We start from the raw sequence: 23871 nt of genomic DNA, 5'->3' as shown, positions 1-23871 counted from the left end.
AAAAGAAAACAGTGAAAAGTAAAACAGTCAAATGTTTCCCTTTCAACAGTAGATGTGGTGACAGAAGTTTCTTCTGCAGCTAAAAAACAAGAAATATTATTATAGAATAATCACTGATAAAGCCAATAAAAAGCCAGTTTTTCACAATTTCATGATCTTTTTATACATTTATGAGAGATTTATTGTTTGATTATTTGCATGAGGTGATATTTATTAATTTAATTATGAAGAACTTGGGACTCCATTCTCTTCAGCTGCTGTTTATAAATATAAGGGGTTATGCAGACACTGTTTTTCAAGCTACTTTACATGCTATAAAATTACCTGAGAGTCCATCCTTAGTGATGACAAGAACATCTTGGGATGTGGACGCTGCACCTCCTCCAATACGTTATGAGAGCAGAAGAAACTGTCGGCTGAGACGGAACTGTGCAAAACATCATTATGTAGAATCAAAACTGCAAAATACAAATGAGAAATTAATGTACCTATTTATAAATAATAAATGTGAACACTAATTTGAGTATAAATGGAAATACAAGCATTTATACACGTCTTTATCTATTATTTTACGTTCATGATTTTAAAATAAGTACATTTATTTTGTTTATCATTTATAAATGAGAACATTTATTTCCTATTTGTATTTGGCAGTTTTGATTCTCCATATTTTATGCCAATGCAAGATTTTAAGACACATTCAATGTTGAAAAAGTCAGACTACCTTACCTGCTATAATAAACAGCAGTTTTTTAATGACATAAACCGGAAAATGCAGAACGCACTATATGTGTTAGCAAAACAATTAAACAATACGATTATGAGTTAAAACATTTTTCAGCCACCGTACCATCATCATTATTTACTTTTCTTTGCTATTAGCCGTTTTGGAAGGTCATGTCCGACCTCATGATCTTGGAAACTTGGATATCAGAATTATTTTCCAGTTTTCCATTGGAAATGACGACAAACGGGGTCGTTTATGTGCAATCTTCACCTCGGATCGATTAGTATTTACGTAAATTGCGCATCTGCACAGAAAGGCAGGATAATATGGCTCCAACATCCTCCAAACTTACCTTAAGATTGATGTTGAAGTTCTTAATCTTTTTTCAGCTCCTGATGGATAAAGTCTCTCTGGCATGAAGTTCTCTTGTCGTTTTGATCAGTGTGATAAAATGTGCTCGTTTTTTTTCTTTTTCGCAACTTTATTGAAACAAAATGCGCTCGTCAATGCACGCTGTGTATGGTTCAGATGGAATGATGTTGACCAATCGTTGCTAAGAGGGGCGTGACGCCCTTATTTGGGTTGCCAGATTGGTTCAGGTGTGTTGAAGGGGGGATCACAAAAGTGCAGGCAAGTTTCTTTTGCACAAGATTCAGGGCGCACGTTGGTACGGAAATTCTATGAAATGGGTTGCCAGATTTGGGTCTTTCTTTATTTCATTTTTTTCGCCACTTCGGGGCCCTGGCGATGACGGGGGCCCTACGCGGCTGCGTAATTCGCGTATGGGGAGGGCCGGCCATGCTCTGACCTAAAATGGATCCAGATCATCATCCCAAACTTCCAGCAGTGAGACTCAGACAGAAATTCCTGCTACTGAACAGGGAAGTTTTCCAGATTCTTGGATTTCTTCCAGATCATCAAGTATAAATGAAATCTGTGTCCAAACAAACAAGTAAACTAGAATGAATGTCAAATCCATTCAAATGTTAGTTTCCTAAAGTTCACCACTGTTGTTTTTCCACATCCAAAGAATCCAAAGGGAGCATAGGAAGGGAAGAGACTTTAATCTCATTTGTTTGCATCTTTGCGGGGAATAAACTTGATCGTGTCATTGAAGCCACTCATCTTGGTTCTTTTCGGTTTACTTTTAGGAAAAGTCTGTTTTTTTCTTTTTTTTTTAGTCTGCTCTTGTTTTATTTTTCCACGGAGATCACGAGAAAAATCCAATTTGACCATTAATCTGGTCAGTGCCAGAGTCTCCAGACCTCCAGATCCAGGGATGGATCAAAGGTGGGGTAAATGCAGCGTGACAGAGGTCCCCCCCCTCTAAGAAAAGACTGTCGGAGATAATCCAACGGCAGGGGACCAACTTTGAGAAAGCCCGCGCAGTTCTTCAGTTTGGACCCATCATCTGGAGTCATGACTGGGGCTGCCATTGTGTACAAGCCTGTAAAAATACCTGTGCGTCAGGCTTTTGCAATATTTGACACCTGCGCGCCATGTCTGTGATGGACCGCGTGCGCCTTTGAGTCAGCCAGCCACTGCCCCAGAAACCGGAAGGTCTGCTTCCCAAGAGCAGCGCAAAGAGCTCAGGCGGGCTAAAGGTGGACAAAAGCTTGAATGGAAAATGCTTTTTCCCACCTGGGCTCCTCACTGGACTCCTCACGAGGCCTGCGCTCTTGTCCCCGCGCGCGCGCGCCCGTTCTCCTGGACCTCATCTCAGAGTTCCAGACTGGATCGAGGCCAAAGTTGTCTGGTGTCAAACCAGCCTGAACAGATACCCTGAGACATCTCATTCCTGAGCCGGCGCTCTGCCCACCCCTCCACGCAGAGCAGAGCAGAGCGGTCTGAACCTGAGAGCACATCCTCTCATGCCCCCACCATTACCACCAGACGCGCGCGCTGCTGGACTCTGCAGCTTCTCCTTCTTCTCATGGTTGATCGTGTGGTTCCACGCGCGGAAATGCTCCATCCAGACCCCTAAAGGACCAAACTTCGCTTAATATGAACTTTGTGAACAGTGGAATATGTTTTTATTTATCTGTAGCAATCTACTGGCTGACGGCCAAAGTCGACGCATCCTGGTGGTGAGTGAGTCCGCTTTGGTTTTACGCATCGAAAAAAACAAAAACAAACCATGAATCTTTTTTCTGATTTCTTTCTTTTTCACAACATTCTAGATGTTCATCTTTCTCTGTCATTTAGTCTTCATGAAACTGTAACTGGCTACACCTTAAGTAGCCCCCCCCCCAACTTTCATAACTGCAGTTTGCTGGAGCCTGAATATAATATAAGGTATATGTTGTCCAGTCATGAGATGCATTTTAATATCTCGTTGTTTGTTTCTCTTCAGTTTTTAATTTTTCTAAAGGCCCTCAAAGGTCCCACAATCCTCTCCTACAGAAAGGTTATTTTACCCCCCCAAATAAACTCACAAATGTCAGAGTTATCTGCCTTCTTTCCCCTCCTCACACACTCCCTTTTATTGGTAGATTAAGTGGAGTGTTTAGCGTCTTTAAGGTGTGAGCCTCCTCCTCCGGCATGTCTAGGCAAATGTGAAAATGTCTTCCAGTTTTCAGCTTTGCGTCCCTTCCTCCTCCCCCCCTGCAGGTACATGGGCACTCTGGGCTCCCAGGTGATGTGCGACAACATCCCTGGACTGGTGAACAAGCAGCGCCAACTCTGTCGCCAGCACCCCAAGGTGATGCAGGCCATCGGCGGCGGGATGAAGGACTGGATCTTTGAGTGCCAGCATCAGTTCCGCAGCCACCGCTGGAACTGCAACACAACGGCCCGAGACTACAGCTTGTTTGGCCGTCTGCCACTGCGAGGTCAGTGCAGAGAGGTAGAGGAACGTGAGGCGTCCCATCCAGAGCCAGTCCAGAGGTCAAACCTCAGTTTACGCCAACTAATGGCTCCTACCTGAACCAAGATTTGAATGCGTAGAGCTGGTTAGTTTTGCAGGTGTTGAGTAACTTCCCTGGCAGTAATGTTTTTTCTTCTGCTCTGAGCTTGGATCACATTCCACACGTCTTCTCACTTTACAAGCGTGCATTCATCACTCGCCGCTGCAGACGAGGGTTTCTCACAGGCAGCTGTGTTGCTCACCTTTTCGTTGGTCGTTCGTTGTCCACCTTCTGTTGACTGCAGTCTGAGGAGGACTGGAGCCCGCTTCCATTTATTTATTGACTTGACTCAACAGAGTTTTTCTGCGGGCTCAGCTGACTCATTACTCTCCAGTCAGCTCATTGAAATGAAAGATGGCAGACATTTAGATATTTTTTTCCAGCAAAAGTAATCCCAGCAGCCTAAAGAGTCATGTCTGGTCATCAGCAGTGTTTATCCTGGATGGTGATTTATTGGAGAAGACTCCCGTAGATCAGAGAATGATGGCCTCTTCATGCAGATGGAGGTGAGCAGAGAAGACCTGTGAAGCCGGAACGGTTGCTCTCATGTCTTGAACAGCTTGTCACCACTTTTGGTAAATGTGACAAATGTATCGCCATCAATTATTTTAACGAGTGAAGACCTCAGCTGCTAAGTTCTTGTCTGCTCCTTAAGTTTCCAGTGTTTTCAAATGATTTTTTTTTTTATAGAGACTGAGGATCTTCAGGGCTGGCAGGCTGGGGGTTTCTCTCCCATGCCCTGAGATTTAACCCGTGAGGAAGATCCTTCAACTTAGTCTGTTTCATGTTGGGGCCTCTAATCAGCCGTGTGGTATTCGGACCTCCCAGCCGGGCCTTGACCGTGTCACATACCATTATCACGGCACATCACAAGCTCCTTGTTGGCGGTGGCGGCGGGCTAATTTCAAACAATTACACAGGAGTTGTTCCCTCCTGGCATCATGTTCTCTCAGATTATCTGCCGTCACCCAAACACACCGTCATGAGTCGTTCATTTGACTAATCAAGATTTTTTCTGCTCTATTGCCTGAGAAATCCTTACAGACCCCCTCCAAAGGAAACGGTGTTTTTAACATTTTGAAGCTCAAAATTGCATTTCTGGTTATTTCTTTATTCAGATAGTCATTAATCAGGTGCAGACAAAAAATGTAGTTTGTAAAAAGATCATATTTGTGACATAGAAAATAGACTGGACAGGCCTTAAGCTTCCTGCTGTGCTCCATTCTGATCATCCTCTGTCAGACAAACGGATCCATGAACGTCTTTGTTTTCCTGGTCTGAGCTGGAATCTGGATCTAAACTGGACGGCTGGATATCTCCTATGATGCTGCCATTTTTGTTACACTGTGATAAAAGGAATGGGCAGGTTTGCTCCACCGCGTCCCGCCCACAACTCAGGTGAACTTCTGATTAACGCCTGCCGCTCTGCAGGAACTATGTCCTAGAAAACGACACAGGTTTGTTGTATTTTGGCTAAAAACAGAATCATCCTAAATAAAAGACCACTAAGAACGCTATGAAAATGGATCAAAAGATGATGGGAGTGGGTCTGTAATTTCTATCATTTTCATTTTTTTTAATATTTTGTTGCCTGCCTTGGGAATATTGGTATGAGAATAGTCAGAAGTGTTGTAGTTTGAGCATTAGAATGAAGAAAATCTTCTCGTTTAGCAGCAGCCAGTTGTGGCTCACATTTTTCTGTAAAAATAGGAAGCTGCTCCTGAGCCGACGTTCTGCTGCTTTTGTCTGCTGTCGGGTTTTTCTGCAGCTCAGTTCACTTCTTTACAAAACTTTGACAGAACAGAAGTTACAGTCCACCTGAAAGTCTCAATGAAGAGATGAGCCATTTTGTCTCTCCAGAAGACCGTCTTTCACTGTAGGACAGTCAGGTGTGGATAAAATATCAGCTTTGTTCACCTGACAGTGTGCAGGTGTGCTCTCTTCCAGGATGATGAGCTTTAAAGGGTCCGGGGAATCCCTTAAACCGATGGGAAGTCATTTCATCCTCTGATGGTGAGGATCATCTCAGAAAGCCTCCTCTGTTGCTCTAAACTCAAACTCTCCTCGGGGCGCTGAGTTAAGGTTCAAACTACGAGGGGGGGTTTCAGCGTAATGATAAAGTTCTAAGCAGGAAAGACGAGGAAAACTGCTTGAATAAACGTTGAAATGGAAGAATATATTCTTTAATAGAATATAATCTAGTCACAGTGAACGAAAGCTGTAATACAAAAATGGAAATGCTGTTTACCAAATGTACACAAATAATTTGCAATAAAATAAGATCCAAAACCGCTAGATTATTTTCAAAAACATCTGACAAAGATCAACTTTCTTCCAGGTTTGTGTAAAGACAGCGCGGTGACATGGGGCATGCTGGGAAATGTGTTCATACCGTTAATTAATGCTGAGTTTTAAATTTTGATCTGCTTTGAAGGAAATCTTTTTATCCACAGAAGTGTGTTTAGAGACAGTTTACAATGCTGGACACATCCTTAAAGTCACACTCTGATCATCTTAGATCCATTTTCTAAGGGTTTCCAGTTGTTCTTTTAATTCCAATGATGCCGTTTTTATCCAAAATCAAACATCTCTGTTGTTTTCTAAAACAAAATGTGAGAAGAAATGTCTGTGGAGCAGCGGTAGTTCATCACCAAACTAATCTAGATCTAAAACCAAACTAATCTGCATCTTTACATTAATTTCTGACACTTGTTGCTCTTAAACAGGCCAGAAATTCCACATCATTGGAGAGAAATCTGCACTTGGGGGGATGAAGGCCTTGGTTGATGTGATGTGTGTTGTGGGTGGGACGGCTGGCACAAAGTAACCCTCCCCTCATTTCCCATGATCCCTTCCCCTCCCCATTGCAGAGAGCTCTCTGTTTACTCACTCTCCTGCTAGCTTACAGCCCCTCACGCCCCCAACCTGATAATAGTGGTGCAGCAAAAATGGCGACCAATATCCAAAATCTGACAGTGGAACCATCAGCATGGAGCCGAGCGGGAAGCTTAAGGCCTCTGTTGTAGCTTCCATGTCACATCTACAGTCGTTCTTTCAAACGCCATTCTTTATTTCTGCCTCTGATTCATAATGATTTGAATAAAGAAATACTCAGAAATGCAATTTTAGGCTTAAATTTTATATAGGTCCTCCATCATGTGAAAAATGACACAGCATTGTGTTGGAAACAGCAAAAACACTGTTTTCATTGGAGTGGGTCTTTAACCCTAAACTCTGAGTATGCTTTCAGTGTGGTTAGACTCTTTACTTCATTCATAAATGTTGTTATTATGCATCATTTCTGACTCTCAGCCATAATAACCTTCCTCCTGTCTATCCAGGCAGCCGGGAGGTTGCCTTCCTCTATGCCATCTCCTCAGCCGGAGTGGTTTACACGCTGGCGCGCGCCTGCAGCCAAGGCGAGCTGGACTCCTGTTCCTGTGATCCCACGAAGAAGGGCTCATCCTGGGACGAGAAGGGCTCATTCGACTGGGGGGGCTGCAGCGACCATGTGGAGCATGCCGTTCGCTTCAGCCAAACCTTCGTAGACGCCAAAGACAGGAAGGAGAGAGACGCCCGAGCGCTCATGAACCTTCACAACAACAGAGCTGGCAGAAAGGTGGGAGCTGGATTTGGATGCATTTGCTCATCACTGTGTTAGTTTACCCCTCCCTCTGTTTTTGATCTTCTGTCTCAGGCAGTGAAGCGGTTCATGACTCTGGAGTGCAAGTGTCACGGTGTTAGCGGGTCGTGCAGCGTCCGCACCTGCTGGCTGGCTTTGGCTGACTTCAGACTCACTGGTGACCACCTGCGCCGGCGCTACAACAGCGCCGTGCAAGTCACAGTGAACCAGTATGGAAGTGGGTTCACCGCTGCACACACGCAGTTCAGGCACGCCAGCAAGAACGACCTGGTCTACCTAGAGGACTCTCCAGACTACTGCATACGGGATCAGGAGTCAGGTAAACGCAGGCGTGTGGGTCAGACGTCACCACATAGAACCACAAATCCCCTACAGGCTTATGACCTCAAGGGTTTTCCAGTTTGAGTCCCAAGTCCAGTTTGTTTGTGCGTTGAAGGATGATGTAGCTTTCCTGCTGAAGGTTCTCCGTTGGCTTTGGACCAAAGTATGGCAGCATTTCATGAGCTCTCATGGGGCTTTTAGTTTGAAAGTCCTTTCATACCTTATCTTACTGTGGCGGTGCTTCAGTCTGATTTCCTTTAGCCAGTTTTACCTGAACTGGTCTGCTTTGGCCTGTTTCCTTTTGATGGTTTACCCAAACCTAGTTTCCATTAGCCTGGTTTCTTTAACTGGTTTCCACACACCTGGTTTGCTTTAGCATCGTTGTTTTGGCCTAGTTTTTCTTAACTGGTTTATTTAAGCCCCTTTTTTCTTTTCCTTTTTTATCCTTGTTTACATTAGCCTGGTTTGCTTTAAGCCGGCCTGCTTCAGTCTGGTTCTGCTGAGGTAGTTGGATGCGGTGGTTCTGGAGGATCCTGACAACCTCTGTCCTTTTCTTCCTGTCCCGTGCAGTGAAATGTGTCCTGAGTCCTGCAGCAAACAGGGATCCTGAGTCTGTGCAGCTTTTCTCGAGCTGCTACACTCCGACCAGAGTTCACGAGGTCTCAAAGTGAGACACAAGCAGATCTCCGGATGTTCCGTTTGAAGCCTGCAGAGACGATGAGACGCTCAGCAGAACACTGGCTGATCAGATCAAACTTGATTTAGAAAGCCCTTTTCACACACACAGCATCACCACAGTGTGCTTTACCTAATTAAAACATTTGTACTTAAAAACCAAATGTAAGAACAAAGACTTTTACGTTAAAATTGTGTAAAACACACAGAATGCACCCCCCCCCACACACACACACGCACAGCATAATGAAACATTCAATGGAGAAGACGTGAAGCTGAAATGATGGGTTGGCTTTTCTGATCATGCAGCTTCGTCTCAACAATATTTCTGTCTGCTGAAGGTACAACTGTCTGCAGAATCTGGAGGTCGTGACAGCGCCTCCCAATGTTCAACGGGCGAAGCAGCCGTAGCCACAGGAAACGGGCTTGTGGACTGCTGATGCTCCGTGGAGTGGCTTTCATTTCACTTGTCTCGTTGTCAGAGGCGACCTGTCCTCCGTTCTAAATGTATCAGTCGACCACACTTTGGACAAGCCAGTGAGTTTTCCATACGGAAATGATGAGAGGAATCAGTGGAGGAAACAGGAACTAACCCTGAACCTGTGGGAGAAACATGCTTGCATTGGAAAAGGCGTTGGAGGGACAGACATGAGTGTGTGTGACATGACTGAAGGCCTGTGAGGCAGAGGATCCACGCTGATAGGGGGTCTGCCAGTTCAGGACACTCTTCTGTGGGCTGAAACTTCAGAGAACCTCTTTCTGTGATAAATCAGCTGCACTTGCAATACACCATGAAACGGCAAACGCCCGAGGGCTTCTTTGTGCAGCGGAGAGGCACATTCTTCAGGAGGAAGGTGATTTACCCACTCTGAAGAGTTTGTGGGGAAATTATGCTGATGTGGGGACTTTAAATCATACAAATGGAGATTATTGATGGCGAGAGACGCCCACCAGAGGCTGATATCAGTGGATTTTACACGACCCCTGGCTGGGAAGAGCCAGATTTTTCTGATCCTGAATAGTTTTTTCCCCTTCTATGTTCATGACCGTGTGGGATTCGGTTCTCTGATGTTCTGGTTTTCAGTCGAAATAATTGTTTTGCACCAGATCGAGTAACTCAAGGAAAGAGGTTGGTGACATGCAGGGCTGAAGAAAAAACAAAACTCTGACTTCATTGATAACTTTTCTGTTTTTTTAGAGGAGGTTTTGGCCAAAAAGGACATAAAGGAGGAAGGTATGAATGCAGTAAAAGCCTCCGATTAGAGCACAGGTGTCAAACTCCAGGTCTGAAGGGCCGGTGTCCTGCATGTCTTTTAAAGACACACGATCCAGTTAATCAACAGCAGATAAGGCAGGATTTCTGAAAATCCAGCAAGAGTTTGGCCCTCGAGGCCTAGAGTCTGACTGACACCCTTGGATTAGAGCGTCGCAATACATGTTAAACTTCAATGTGATGGATTAAGTCTATAAGTCTATTGATTCTTAAAAATGTGGGTTAAAACAGCAAGAAATCCCAAACCTAGTTAAATGTATCCTAATCTTTTTATCCTGGTTACAGAATCATCACACCTTCACTGCTATCTATTATAAAGACCAGCATTTCATATGTTTATTGAAGAGAAAAAAATCTAATATCATGTAATGCTTCAGTAAGAAGTTTTTAGTCTGTAAATTTAATAAAGTTATTTTAGCTAAATGACTTTCTCTATTAGAGAGGAATTGAACAGGCTGAGGTTGAGGTGAACGACGTGTTGTTGGTTTGAAACCAGAATGACTGTACAGTGGGGCAAAAAGTGTTCAGTCAGCCACCGATTGTTCAAGTTCTCCCACTTAAAAAGATGAGAGCCCTGTAATTTCCATTATAGGTATACCTCAACTATGGTGGCCCAGCGTTACACTCCAAACTCCATGAACTGTTTATCTGCTGCTGGGAGCAGGGAAAATTACCGCAAGATCTCCGTGATGCAGTCATCATCCTCCTCTACAAGAACAAGGGAGTAAAGTCTGATTGCTCAAACTACAGAGGGATTACCCTACTCTCCATCGCAGGGAAAATCCTCGCAAGAATCCTACTCAACAGACTTGTGCCCACCATTGCCAAAGACCATCTTCCAGAATCCCAATGTGGCTTCAGAAGCAACAGGAGCACAACTGACATGGTGTTTGTCCTCCGACAGCTTCAAGAAAAGTGTCGTGAGCAGAACAAGGCACTCTATGTAACCTTTGTCGACCTGACCAACGCGTTTGACACTGTGAGCCGAAAAGGCCTGTGGCAGATCATGGAACGTCTCGGCTGCCCACCCAAATTCCTCAACATGGTTGTTCAGCTGCACGAAGACCAGAGCGGCCAGATCAGGCTCAATAGCGACCTTTCAGACACTTTCCCCATCATCAACGGCGTAAAACAGGGCTGTGTCCTGGCACCCACTCTTTTTACGATCTTCTTTAGCATGATGCTAAAGCAAGCCACTGATGGCCCTGATGACGAGGATGCCGTGTACATTCGCTACCGCCTCGATGGCAGCTTGTTCAACCTGAGACGACTGAAGGCTCACACCAAGACCCGTGAGCAAATGATCAGTGACCTCCTCTTTGCTGATGACGCAGCTCTCCTAGCTCACACCCAGAGAGCACTTCAGCGACTAACTTCCTGCTTTGCAGATGCTGCCAAGCTCTTCGGACTTGAAGTTAGTCTAAAGAAGACAGAGGTCCTCCACCAGCCAGTACCTCGGGAAGTGTACCAGCCTCCCCATGTCTATATTGGAGAGACAGAACTAAAAGCTGTCCAGCAGTTCACCTACTTGGGGTGCACAATTACCTCAGATGCCAGGATCGACAAAGAGTTAGACAACAGGCTCGCCAAGGCGAATAGTGCCTTTGGCAGACTCCACAGTCGGGTGTGGAACAACAAGCACCTGAAAAAACCCACCAAGATCAGTGTATACAGGGCAGTTGTGGTGACCACCCTTCTTTCCGGCTCTGATTCTTGGGTCACTTACCAGCACCATCTGCGAGTCCTCGAACGTTTCCACCAGCGCTGTCTACGCACCATTCTTGGCATCCATTGGAGTGACTTTGTCACCAATGTTGAAGTCCTCGAGAGGGCAGACATCCAAAGCATAGAGGCCATGCTTCTTAAGTCGCAACTGCGGTGGGCTGGGCATGTACACAGGATGGAGGACCACCGACTGCCAAGGATCACTCTGTATGGCGAACTTGCATCAGGCCAGCGAGATAGAGGGGCACCAAAAAAGAGATACAAAGACTCTCTTAAGAAATCCCTTGGTGCTTGTAACATCAACCATCGTCAGTGGTCTACTTTGGCAAAAGACCGTGACACTTGGCGCCAGTACATCAAAGACGCTGTCTCCTCTTTTGAAGACAAGCGACGGACTAGGCTAAAAGACAAACGGCAAATGAGAATAGCCGGCCTCACGACTGCACCGAATCCAGAACAGACTTTCACCTGCAGCCTCTGCTGCAGGATCTGCCTTTCCCATATTGGATTGCTCAGCCACGAGCGAGCTTGTAGAAGACGTGGACAGCCCTCTTCATAATCTTCGTTTACGAAGCCTCGCCATGATACCTCAACTATGACAGACAAAATGAGGAAAAACTTCAGATTATTTGGTTCAAGGCTTTAACTGGAAAGCCTTGAACAATTGGAGGCTGACTACCGGTAAATGCTTTTTTTGCTCCACTGTATATGAGATCTGGACTGAGTGACTCCTCCCCCCTGGCATTCCAAACAGGAAGTACTGCTGGCTCCAAGAAGCCAAACTCCCATAGACCTCTATAGAGAAATAAAGAGATGTTACTCAGTCAATCTATTGGTCAGAATAAGCATTCTTGATTTGATATGTTTTTCTAACATCTCCTTGATATTCAAATTTTTTTCATTATGTTTTTCATTTAGTTCAAGTTATTCAACTCATAAACTGACCAATCACGAGCCTCAATGAAAGTAGGTGGCCTCATATCAAATGTTCCATATGTTTGATTGACAGCTTTTGTGTAGCCTGATGTCTAGTGGTAGGGCTGTGGAATTCCAACTAGCTCACTCCTGATTGGTGAATGGTTGCCATAGAAACGTTGACTTGACTCAGACCAATCACTGCTGGCATTAGGTCGTCCAACATGGAGGCATCCGTATCACATAAAAATGGCAACTAAATTGACTTCATTTGGTTTTCGTTCATGATAAGTTTTGTATCTCGAGTTATTCAAGTTATTAACCGACCTATCAGATGGCTCAATATTAATATGTGGTGCCTGCTGGCCCCCACCGTCAGAGTTCAAAATGTTTGATTGAAAGATTCTCTTGAGCCTGACTTCCAACAAGTTCGGTGAGAGTGGTTCCCATAGATATGATGACTCAGCCCACCACCTCACACCAATGCCTACTCATTGACGTCTTCTGGTTCCAACATCGTGCCTTTGGATCTTTGGATTGTAAAAATATTGCAACTGAGTTTATTTCATTTAGTTGGAACTAGAAGACGTCATTTTTTCTACAGGTGGTGTCACATCCACTAAGTCCACTTTTCTTATACAGTCAATGCAGTCAATGGTCCAAATCCAGTCCTTGAGAACCGCCAACCTGCTCGTTTTCCAGAAGTCCCTGTCTTACCTGCTCTAATCACCTGGAGTAGGTGTGCTCCGCTAATGAGAAGCTGCAATAACGGGGTTGCTTAAAATGGTTGCTCGGCATAGAAGCATGAGAGCCCTGGAGGTTCCACTCGTTTTCATTCACCTGGTGTTGCTAAATGTTCTCCATATATTTGGAGCCTCTCCAGGGTCGAAGTCCTTCTCTGGAACCAGCTGGTTATTGAACCTCTTCATCTTTAGAGGTTGAGATCCACCTCAGTTTCATCTTTGCGTAACCTGCTGGTGCAGGAAGTTAGGTGTAAGTGCAAATGGGAGGACCTGTGATGTTTCTGAACCCTGTAGAGCCAAAGTGTTTTGAAACTCATGTACACCTCACAATAAGTTAGGGATATAGTGGAACATTTCATTGGATGCCGTATAGAGTGTTTGCTTCAGTAATAATATTGTGGTGACAGACATACCTCATGGTCACACTGTGAACAGTGTGTCTGAAATATTGGGGCCAAAACAAAAAACTTCTAAAAGAAAAATTATTTTTCAATGTTGCATCAACGTCAACGTTGTGAGGGTAGACAAAGCTGATTTTGCCAGTAAGTTGTTCCAAGTTCAAATAGCCAGGAACTCATGACGTCGCATTACATCCGTACAGCGCCACCTGGCTGTAGCGCCTCCGGTTTGGTAATAGACAGTCAGTTGTTGCAGGTGACTCCCCAGACACCAAGACACCGCCGTGAACGTTTGCAGGGAGCACAAGACCATGTGACCTAGACAATGCAGCAACGGTCTACTGTCCAGTTCACTGATGAGTCGGGTCACCTTGCACAGAAATGATGGTCGTTAGCAATGTTGAAGGCGAGATGCTGAGGTCAACGTGGTCAACCTTTGATGGAGGAGTTGCAACAGTCCGGGCTGGCATCATCAGTCACAACAAAAACAATTTAGTTATTGTAGATGGTCCCATTAAGGCACGTTCTTACTTCAGAGACATCATATACCCAACATCATCCCCCAATTCCACCAGCATGCCCCCAACTTTCTGTTCATGGATGATAACGCTCCACCACACGCCAGAATTGTCTGAACTCAACGTCAGGAAGTGGGAATGTGGTTTGGCCGGCAATGACCCCTGACCTGAACCCTATGGAGCATTTCTAGGACCAACTGAAACAGAGACTGGATGATTGTACTCCCCAGTGACCTGCAGAACTGCATGTAGCACATGTGGAAGAGTGGAGCGCCTTGTCTCAGACTTCTGTAAGAAGTGTATTTTAACGGTGTGTTTCTGTTCCTTGAAATACTTAAAAAAGGTTTGATTGTCCGCTTGACTCCAATGTAAAAGTGTGGTGGAACACTTGAACTTCATGCTTGGGTTGAGGAATGGCCTTTGTCGATATGTTCTTAGTGTCAAAGGAGATGCATTCCTCAAGTGAGTTTTTAATTGAACTTTTAACTAAAGAGTTATTCTAGCAGTGCTTCAGGTCTGAAGAAACCTTCCTCAGAAAGTTTGATGAATGCCATGTGCAGCAGGTTGAACTGGAGACCCATCGGTTATTGTGACACACACAGCGTTGCTCTGGAAACTTCATGCATGGAGGTTTTTAACCAAAGAGCGGTGTTGCCAGAGACACACACATGCAAACCGTCAGTCATGACACGCTCTGCACATCTTCTCCTTCATTTCAGCACAGCCGTGACATGCAATCAAGACTGAAACACATACTTCTAGTCGTTCTCTCATCACTCGGGGAGGAAGCTCCCTCAAAGACATGCAAACTGGCCTTCAATCATTCTGCAGAGCCGAACTCCATCCATTCTCACATACTGTCGGAAACAAACTCGCCTGAAGGGAGACGAGAAGACTGCTCCTGTGAGCGTGAAATCAATTTCCCTCAGCCCAGGCCAGGCTCAGGTGCTAAACTCATCTCCCGGCGGCCCCTTCTGCTGATTTTATAAGCAGAAGGAGAATCCTGGCCGTGTTACCTGAGCTGCGCCGGGAAGCGGACTGGCTTCCAGAGCGAGGTGGGGCTGGGGGTGGAGTCCAGAGGGAATGGAGACTGTCACCACGGGAGCTGTGCAGAATCTCAACCGACCAACCCCTCAACAAAATCAGAGATGGTTTTTTTCTGAACCTAAAACCTGATGCCCAGAAATACTCTTGGCTTTGTCTGCGAGGAATCTCTGAAGTTTAGCAGATAATTGTTTTGCTTTGCGGTTTTAAGCATTGTCCAGTCCTCTTTGTAAACAGTAGAGTTTTTTTTTTAGTTTATTCAGTAAACTTAATGGATCTGGACAGGTTTTGTTCTTTGTGGTTTACTTTTTAAAAAGTTCCCATTTTTCATTATACAGAAAAGAAGCAATTCTGACAGAAATGTTCATATTCATGTCTGTATTCATGTATTCATGTCTGCAGCAGTGGATGCATCTATTGTCAAAGAGGGTAATGTGGCTGTTAACATTTTTTTTAGTTTTTGGTGCTTCATCCTTGAGTCTTGTCTGTCTGTAAATCACTTCTACAGCCTCTAAGTTTGTGTTTGTTGTAGCATCGGCAGATTCTAGCATGAACTTCCTTTTTGTGATTCCACAAAGCTCTTAGGAACCGTCTCTAGCTGTTCCTAAAAACCAGAAGTCTGCAACCTTCAACACTTAAAGAGGTCAAATTCTCCCTGAGCACACTCCAGCTGGATCCACAAAGTCTCACTTCATCCTTTAGAAAGTGCAGCACTGTACTGTATTAATGTTGTTACTATTATGATACAATCAAATGAGTCATTGTGTTTTTGACTTGACTAAAACATAAACATAAAAAGAAAATAATTTTTTTTCTAAATATGAAATAGTTTATAACTTTTAACAGTTCTTAGCCATTCATTGTTAAACCTAACTAACTAAAACTAAATTGGAGCTATTACAAAATTAACTGTATCATACCTTATTGAAAGTTTACGGTGCACTTAAAATCTTTCGATTATTTTCAAAAATAGTTAGTTCACTTTTTCTTTTAACATTTTTTATTGTTATTTTGACATAAACAAACAGCAACACACAAAAAAAAGAACAAACACCAAATTTCCAGCACAACAAAGTCACAGCACGGATGCAAACACATCAGCTAGTTCCATACATCCAGTACATTACATAGATTATGTCATGGAGAAACAGATTATCATTTGCTCAATAACAGGACAAGGTTTGGACCTCCTTTTTTAAAGACTAGCTGTTGACTAGATCACCAGGAAGGTGATTCATAGCTTATAGAAAGCATCAGAGTTGCCCTTTAAAAGGGCACTGAGGCGCTCCATAGGAAGAACTTTGAATGCCTCTCTGTACCACTGTGTGACAGGAGGTTGTCCCTGAATCCACTGCAGCAGTAGGCATCGTCTTGCCAGGTGTAAAAGCTTACTTGACAAAAAAATCTCCTGACCAGACAGAGGCAGCCTCTCCTAAGACAAGCAAAGAAAAAATAATGCTGGGCTCAGAGGGATTGTTTTGTGAAAACTACAGCTGAGTTCTATTACAATATTTTCCAGAATCTAGTGATCAAAGGACATTGCTAGATGCAGTGATAGTATGTTCCTAAACCAGTTTTACATATTATACAAAGAGGGGAACATTGAGGATTAGGTCTATGCAGGAGCTTTGGAGTAGATTGAAGTCTGTGCAGAATTCTATATTGATTTTCTCTGAGTCTGTCTTGGCAAATACAAAAGCTTTAGACCATGTTTTACTACTGAGCTCCACTCCCAAACCCCGGCTCCATAGAGTCCTGGTCCCTGCAGTTGAGAGGGGCTTTAAGCAGCATTAGATGTCCATAAAAAAGTGAAATAAATTTCCTTTTGGTTGTGGCATCGTCATTAAAGTTAAGAAGAACGTTTTCAAGGGAATTCAATATAGGTTGATCTGCTGGAAAGGTGAGAGATGATTTTACAAAATGTCTCACTTAGAGAAAACCAAAAAAGTGTTTCTGTGGGATATTATATTTACTTTGAATTTGTCCAAAAGACATAAAATCATCTTTTTCAAAAAAGTCACTAACAAATCTTAAGCCATTAGTGTACCATTGGTCATATATACTAAAGCCTACACCTGGTGGTAAAGCTTTATTTTTAATTAGAGGTTGCATTGCACTAGAAAACTTTCTTCGCCCACAGAAAGTCATAATGTCATGTCAAACCTTAATTGTAGTCAGCATTATTTTATTGTTTTTAACCTCTACTGGGAGTCCAACCACATCCGTGAATAAGAGACTGAGAGGTGACAACGGGTCACAACACCAACTGTCCACAGGTCACTCACTCTGACGTAAAAAGGAGTGCAGCCACCCGACACTATTCACGCATGACAAGCCCAGTAATAAAATACAAAATGAGGAAGGGCCTGACCCCCCCCTGTCATATGGCAGTTGAAGAGTCCTAATTTGCAGTCAAGATTTCTTCCCATGCCAGATAAACTTAGACAAACAATTCTCCAGTTTTGAAAATGTTTTCCTATTAATTTTGAGAGGTAGCATTTGCATAGCAAACAGTACCCTAGGAGGGATATTCATTTTTTACAAACTTATTCTACCTAGCCATGACAATGGGAGGTCAAACCACCTATTAAGGTCCCTTTTCACCGAAGCCAGGACTGGACCAAAATTTAACTTGTTCAGCTCAGCAGTATTAGCAGTAACTTTGATACCCAAATAGGAAAAGCCAGCACTTGACCGCCTAAATGGAAAATCCACAAGAGGAACCCACTGTTTTCAATCCCCCAAGGGCAATGTTTCACATTTGTCAAAATTCATTTTGTACCTGGAGAATTGACCAAATTTACCAATAATTGAAGTTAACACTGGGATAGATGCCTCTGGGTTAGTAATAAATAATAACACGTCATCGGCATATAGGGAGATTTTTTACTCGGTAACTCCTAATTTGACCCCATAAATCTTAGGATTGGTTCTTATGGCTTCCGCTAATGGTTCCAAAGCAAGCGCAAATAATAAAGGGGAGAGCTGACAGCCCTGAAATGTTCCTCTGGCCAGGAAAAACATATCAGAGGCTGAACCGTTTACCAGTATCCTTGCAGCTGGTGCCCTGTATAGTAGTTTCACCCACCTACAAAATTCAGAATCCAAACCAAACCTGTCCAAAACATTGAATAGATACTCCCATTTCACCCGGTTGAACGCCTTCTCAGCATCTAGTGAAATTGCTAGAGCGCTGTAGTCAATGTTTTGTGAAATTTGCAAAACATTTAAATGCACATTTGAGTGGGAGTATCTGCCCAATGTAAATCCTGTCTGGTCAGACTTCACCAATGATGGCAGAACTCTTTCCGATCTCCTTGCCAAGATTTTGGATAAAATTTTACGGTCAACACCAAGCAGACTAATCGGTCAATAGAAGGTACATAAATCTGGAGGTCTGTTGTCTTTCAGAAATAGGGTAATGTGGGCAAGATTCACCGTTTGTGGAACCGAATCCAGCCCAAAGGATTCCAAATACATATTTAACAATGGTTGTGCAATATGTTTGGCCATTTTTTTTAAATAAAAATCAGGCCCAAACCCGTCTGGGCCAGGAGCCTTTCCAGCCTGTAAAGATTTAATTGCTTCTATGACCTCTTGACTTTTTATAGGTCTGCAAATGTCTGATCTGTTTTGTTCAGATACTGTTGGAAGATTAATGTGGTCAAGAAAGTCTTCACGGGGGGTGGCAGATATTCGGAGGAATACAGTTCTTGAAAATATTCTTATAAAATTTTACTTATTTGTTTGGTTTCAAAGTGCAGATTGTTTTTTGTTTTTTTTGTCTTTGAGGGAAGATATCACATAGGATCTGTTTTTCCCTTGTGCCAGTCGGGCAAGAAGGCGTCCTGGCTTATTACCTGAATCAAATAGTCTGGGTTTTGTATAAACTATTGCCGTTTGTGCATTCTGAGTTAGTAGTTGGTCCAAAGCTGATCTAGCAGCATCTAGTTTTTCTAGCACCGCGATGGCATGGGCCTGTTTGAAATCCCTCTCTAGAGAAGCAATGAGTTGTTCAAGTTCTAACTGTTAGGCCAAGGTTTTTTTCTTTTTTGCTGTAGTATAAGAAATGATAGAGCCTCTCAGAAATGGATAACCTGCTTCCCATAGAGTGGAGGCACTGACCTCTGGTAAGTCATTTTTGGAGATGTAAAGCTTCCACTGGTCTTCTAAATATCTAACAAGCAAAGGATTGTTAAGGAGAGTTGGATTTAGGCGCCAATGTCTGGGTAACCCTTGTGCTATCCTAGGCACTTTAGCATCGGGAGTTGGGTCATCTAGACCCACTAGACAGTGCTCTGAACCTTTTTGCTTCAATGATTTGTGATCTTCACTGGTGTCCATGGATTACATGAAATCTTTCCACCTTTATCCACCTTTGTTATGGTAGGGAGAACACGTCAATGGAAGGGTGGGGTCATCTAAGATAGGACAAGGGATAATACGGGGTTCAGCATTGGGGCTCTTATCCAAGCTGAGTAGTGAGGTTAACCACTTTTCGAATGGGGATTTTACCCTCCGTACCTTCCTTCAGGTTGATAGTACAGGTTTTCCCGTCTGCTCCTGTTCTCCACATCATCCAAAGCAATCTCCATTGCCTAGATTTTCTTTTCTGCATCGGCTAGCCTCCCGGGTAACTCGGCTGCCGTGTCCTCCACATCAGGAACCCTCTGTTCTGCCGCAGCAATGCAAGTAGTATTACTTTCCAGCGTAGAGGAGATTTTCTCCAACGTCTCTGAGAGCTTGGAGAATTTCTGCTCCATTATTTCTGTAAAGCTTCGGGTCACTTTGCGGATGAGAGCCAAAGTATCTGCTGAAACCTGGTCGCCTGCTAGCTCGTCTGTTTGGCTAGCGCTAGCAGTCATGGCGGCCGTCACTTGCTTTGGTTGAATTTTAGTTTGTTTCGACATTGTCCGTCGTTCAATGTTTAAAGTTATGCGCTTGAAGTATTAAAAAAAAAAGAATAAGCATGTATTCTCCGTTGTAATTTTGACAGTATTCCGTTTTGCTGCTTAATAACCTTGGTGGTAGGGGGAGCTCAGCACAGACACAACCTCTAGCCAGCCATGTTCACCCAGAAGCGCCAGTTCACTTTTTAATCCAGCACATCTTATATATGAAATCTAGTCATGCATCAGCAAAAATGCCTCTGATTGTTTCGGCACAACTTGGATCAACTACGATGCAGCACTGCTGGATGGCTTGTTGGAGCATTACGGCTACCATAGAAGCCTCATAGAGCCATACAGTCTGTATACTGGATACTGTCTGGTAATTTAAATCAAATGTGACTCTGCTTCGTTTCCCTTCATTTGTCTCAGAGTCCGAAAAATATGTTACTTGTTAAAATGATAAACTTTTTTTCCCAACTAAAGACCCAAAATCGAGGAGTAAAAAAAAACCCATTGCTGCAGAGCCTCAGGGTGGAGGCCCCTGCTTTAAACAGAAAAAGAATATTTCACAAAGAATCCTGCTGGTCTACTGATTTCTTGTGTAATTACAATAGAGTAGTAATATTTGATATTGAAAAAAAAAAGCCTCCAGAGTTACTTTGCAGCAGCTAAGATGCAGTTAAAAGTATATGTACCAGCGTTTTGAGCTGGTAAAGATGTTTCCCAATGCAGCTGCAGCAGTCTGTACTCATCCTTGATATTCTATGAAGTGATGAAGGGATCAGCTTTAAATGAGGATCTTAGTTCCTCATTTACTTCCAACACACCTTCATGTCTTCAGGCTGTTGTCGTCTGATCTGAAAGAAAACTCCTGGTAGAGGTAGATTCTCACCTGTCTCACTGTTGTCATGGTGCTGAGAGTTGCTATGGTATCACTTTAAATGTATAGGAGGAATGTTTATGACAGGAGGGGGGGGTCTGTTTCATGAGGTTCATCAGGTCACCCAGCTGTTCACAGCCTTCACACCACTGACTATAAATGAGACCGGGACTGAGTGACTCCTCCCCCCTGGCGTTCCAAACAGGAAGTACTGCTGCTTCCAAGAAGCCAAAATCTTCTATAGAGAAATAAACAGATGTTACTCTGTCAATCTATTGGTCGGAAGAACCATTCCTGATCTAATATGTTTTTCTAACATCTCCTTGATATTCTAATTTTTTTCATGATAGTTTTTCTGTGGTTCAAGTTATTCAAGTCATAAACCGACCAATCACGAGCCTCAATGAAAGTAGGTGGCCTTATTTCTGTGTGTTCCACAAATTTGATTGACAGCTTTTGTGTAGCCCGATGTCTAGTGGTAGGGCTGTGGAATTCCAACAAGCTCACTCCTGATTGGAGAATGGTTGCCATAGAAACGTTGAGTCAGACCAATCCCTGCTTGCATTAGGTCGTCTGGCTCCAATATGGAAGCATCCGTGTCACATAAAAATGGCAACTAAATTGACTTCATTTGGTTGGAGTTGGAAGTAAGTCAGTATAGATGACGTCACACTCACTCCAGTTCTCATATGCAGTTGATGGTTTACAAATGGGAGCTGCAGGTCTAAAAATGACCGCTAACAGCATCACGGTACGCACATCTCATCAGATGTTGGAGGTGAGCTTCTCCAACCTCTAGGTGAGTTCTGCTTCCATTTTTGTGGTTAATACCTTCAATGTTAGAAAATATCTAAATGTATCTAAAGCTCAGTGATCTGCAGGCCTCCTCTATAAATTTCCCATTCTGAATTTGTAGTGAGCTCCTGTCATGGGCGAGGAGGGAGCCAGGAGGAACCTTTTACCCCTTGTGCCATCTTAGATGACCCTACCCTTACATTGTCGTGTTCTCCCTACCATGACAAAGGTGGATAAAGGTGAAAAGGTTTCATGTAATCCATGGACACCAGTGAAGATCACAAATCATTGAAGAAAAAAGGTTCAGAGCCCTGTCTAGTGGGTCTAGATGACCCAACTCCCAATGGTAAAGTGCCTAGGATAGCACAAGGGTCATGAGCGGTTTGCATGCGTCGTCCAGACCTCATGCAATGTTCAGCAGAGACGGCAGAACTCCAACAAAAGCAGCGGCAGAATCGTTGTGTGATCATCTTCAAGCCAAAGGAGCGTTTTTTTTTAAAGATGTAGATGTCTGCCAGAACTCCCTTCTGAATGCGTCATTACCTGCAGAGGGTTTTTCTCCCTCATCAGTGTCAGTTCTGGTTTAGGATGTGAGGTCAGCTGTTTGATTAGGTCATTTGGATGGGTAAACCAACACCTTTGGTAACATAGTGCACTGCAAAAAAGCTTTCCAATTATAACAGACTTCAACCTTTACTTTTACACCATCAAGGAGGATTTATTTTATTCTTGTACATTTAGTAAAATATGCAAACATCAGATTCTGAGTGCTCTCAGTAAAAAAACAGGAACACTTTTCTAAAGAAACATAAAAAAAGTGACCACATTTGATCAGCATCTCCAGCAGACATCCATGAAGCTGTCAAGGTGACGTCTGGTCTCTTCATATCTGACATAGTTCATGTGCTGTTAGAGACAACCTTCAGCAGAGTGTGTGTGTGTGTGCGCATCGATTGATGTCTGCTAGAAAATGAGCAGCTGATGAAGTGGAGCTGATGGCTCCTCTCATCCATCTGTCATCTCTCCTTCATCATCTTACTCATCCTCCAGCAGCTCATCTTTAGTCCTGGCTGGACTGCTTCTCTCAGCTCCCATTGGCTGCTGGGAAACTATTTTACTGGTCAGAGTCCAGAATGAAGCCCCGCCTCCCAGATGCGTCTATGCTTCAGAGGCGTGACGTCCGTCTCCTGAAGGCAGCAGAATTGGGTTGCTGCTTTGCATGTGTGGAACGATTGAACTCCTTACAGGTTGAGGGAACCACAGTGGGGGGGTTGGTAGAGAAAGGTGCTGACACTGTGCCGCTTTGCAGGGTCAGCGGGGACGGCCGGGCGGCTCTGCGACCGGACGTCCCGCGGCATGGACGGCTGCGAGGTCATGTGCTGCGGCAGAGGCCACGACACGGCGCGCGTCAGCCGCACCACCAAGTGCGAGTGCAAGTTTCACTGGTGCTGCGCCGTCCACTGCCGCGACTGCCACCAGCAGGTAGATGTGCACACCTGCAAGAGCCAGACATGACCTGACCGCGGCGGCCGCAGTCCCCTCACCGCTCCTCCTCGCCGGGCGACAGCTGTCATCCAGTCAGAGGGACTCCTTCAAGAAACCTTGACCAACCCCATAAATGCCCCCAGAAGATTGATGACAGTCAACTTTACAAAACCCCACAGATTCCTTCAACCAGCAGTTGAGAAAAGCCCCGCCCCTTCACCATCCCAGACTGTGGGAGCAGCATGGAGGCGCATCTTCAGCCTCAGCATGTTCTTTGGTCAGACTTCAACAGTCTGAACAGGACGTCCTGCTCTGTGCTGCGTGTTCAGGCTCCCCACATGCAGCGCATTACCGCCGCCCCCCTCTGATCATCTGTGGTACCGATTGATCTTCTCGCTCGCCTACATCTCCAGACGAATCCGCTCCAAAAGGTAACGCTGACTCAGCCTTTGTTTTCCATTGGTTCCTGTGTTTGTTCATCAGTCTGACTGTGAGCTGCTACAGGCGGCGTCTAGAATGTGACCAGCTGCTCTACAGAACATTCAGGACACCAGCAGGACTGAGCTGCTGGGAATAAAAAGTCTCCCTGTCCATCTGTGATGGAACAGCAGCTTCTCAGAGGAGACGCTAGCTGGGATTCCCCCAGTGGTGATTCAAAAGACCTTTCCCAGAATGCACCTCACTTCAGCTTCACAAGCCTTTCAGAAATCCTCAGCATCATGCTTTTCATTTCAATCAGGGTTTGTGCGTTGATACTTCTGTTCCTGCTCCGCCTCCGCCTAGTGCAGTGTCCATTCACCAAGACCTGGACTGAGTGACTCCTCCCCCCTGGCGTTCCAAACAGGAAGTACCTGCTGGTTCCAACAAGCCAGAATCCCTCAGACTTCTATAGAAAAATAAACAGCTGTTACTCTGTCATTCTATTGGTCAA

General features: G+C 44.3%; 1 protein-coding gene across 1 annotated transcript; it reads left to right on the top strand.

The window, feature by feature from the left end:
• The first annotated feature begins 1743 nt into the window (after positions 1–1743).
• On the top strand, positions 1744–23350 carry LOC101162030 (protein Wnt-2). The gene is made up of 5 exons (XM_004086225.4): positions 1744–2814; positions 3338–3558; positions 6975–7252; positions 7331–7595; positions 22765–23350. The coding sequence occupies exons 1-5, from the start codon at positions 2732–2734 to the stop codon at positions 22968–22970; spliced, it is 1053 nt and encodes a 350-aa protein (XP_004086273.1). The 5' UTR covers positions 1744–2731; the 3' UTR covers positions 22971–23350.
• Positions 23351–23871: the final 521 nt, after the last annotated feature.

Source organism: Oryzias latipes, chromosome 6 (assembly GCF_002234675.1).
Source record: "Oryzias latipes chromosome 6, ASM223467v1".
NCBI classification, from domain to species: Eukaryota; Metazoa; Chordata; class Actinopteri; order Beloniformes; family Adrianichthyidae; genus Oryzias; species Oryzias latipes.
This window is presented reverse-complemented; position numbering and strand designations above follow the sequence as displayed.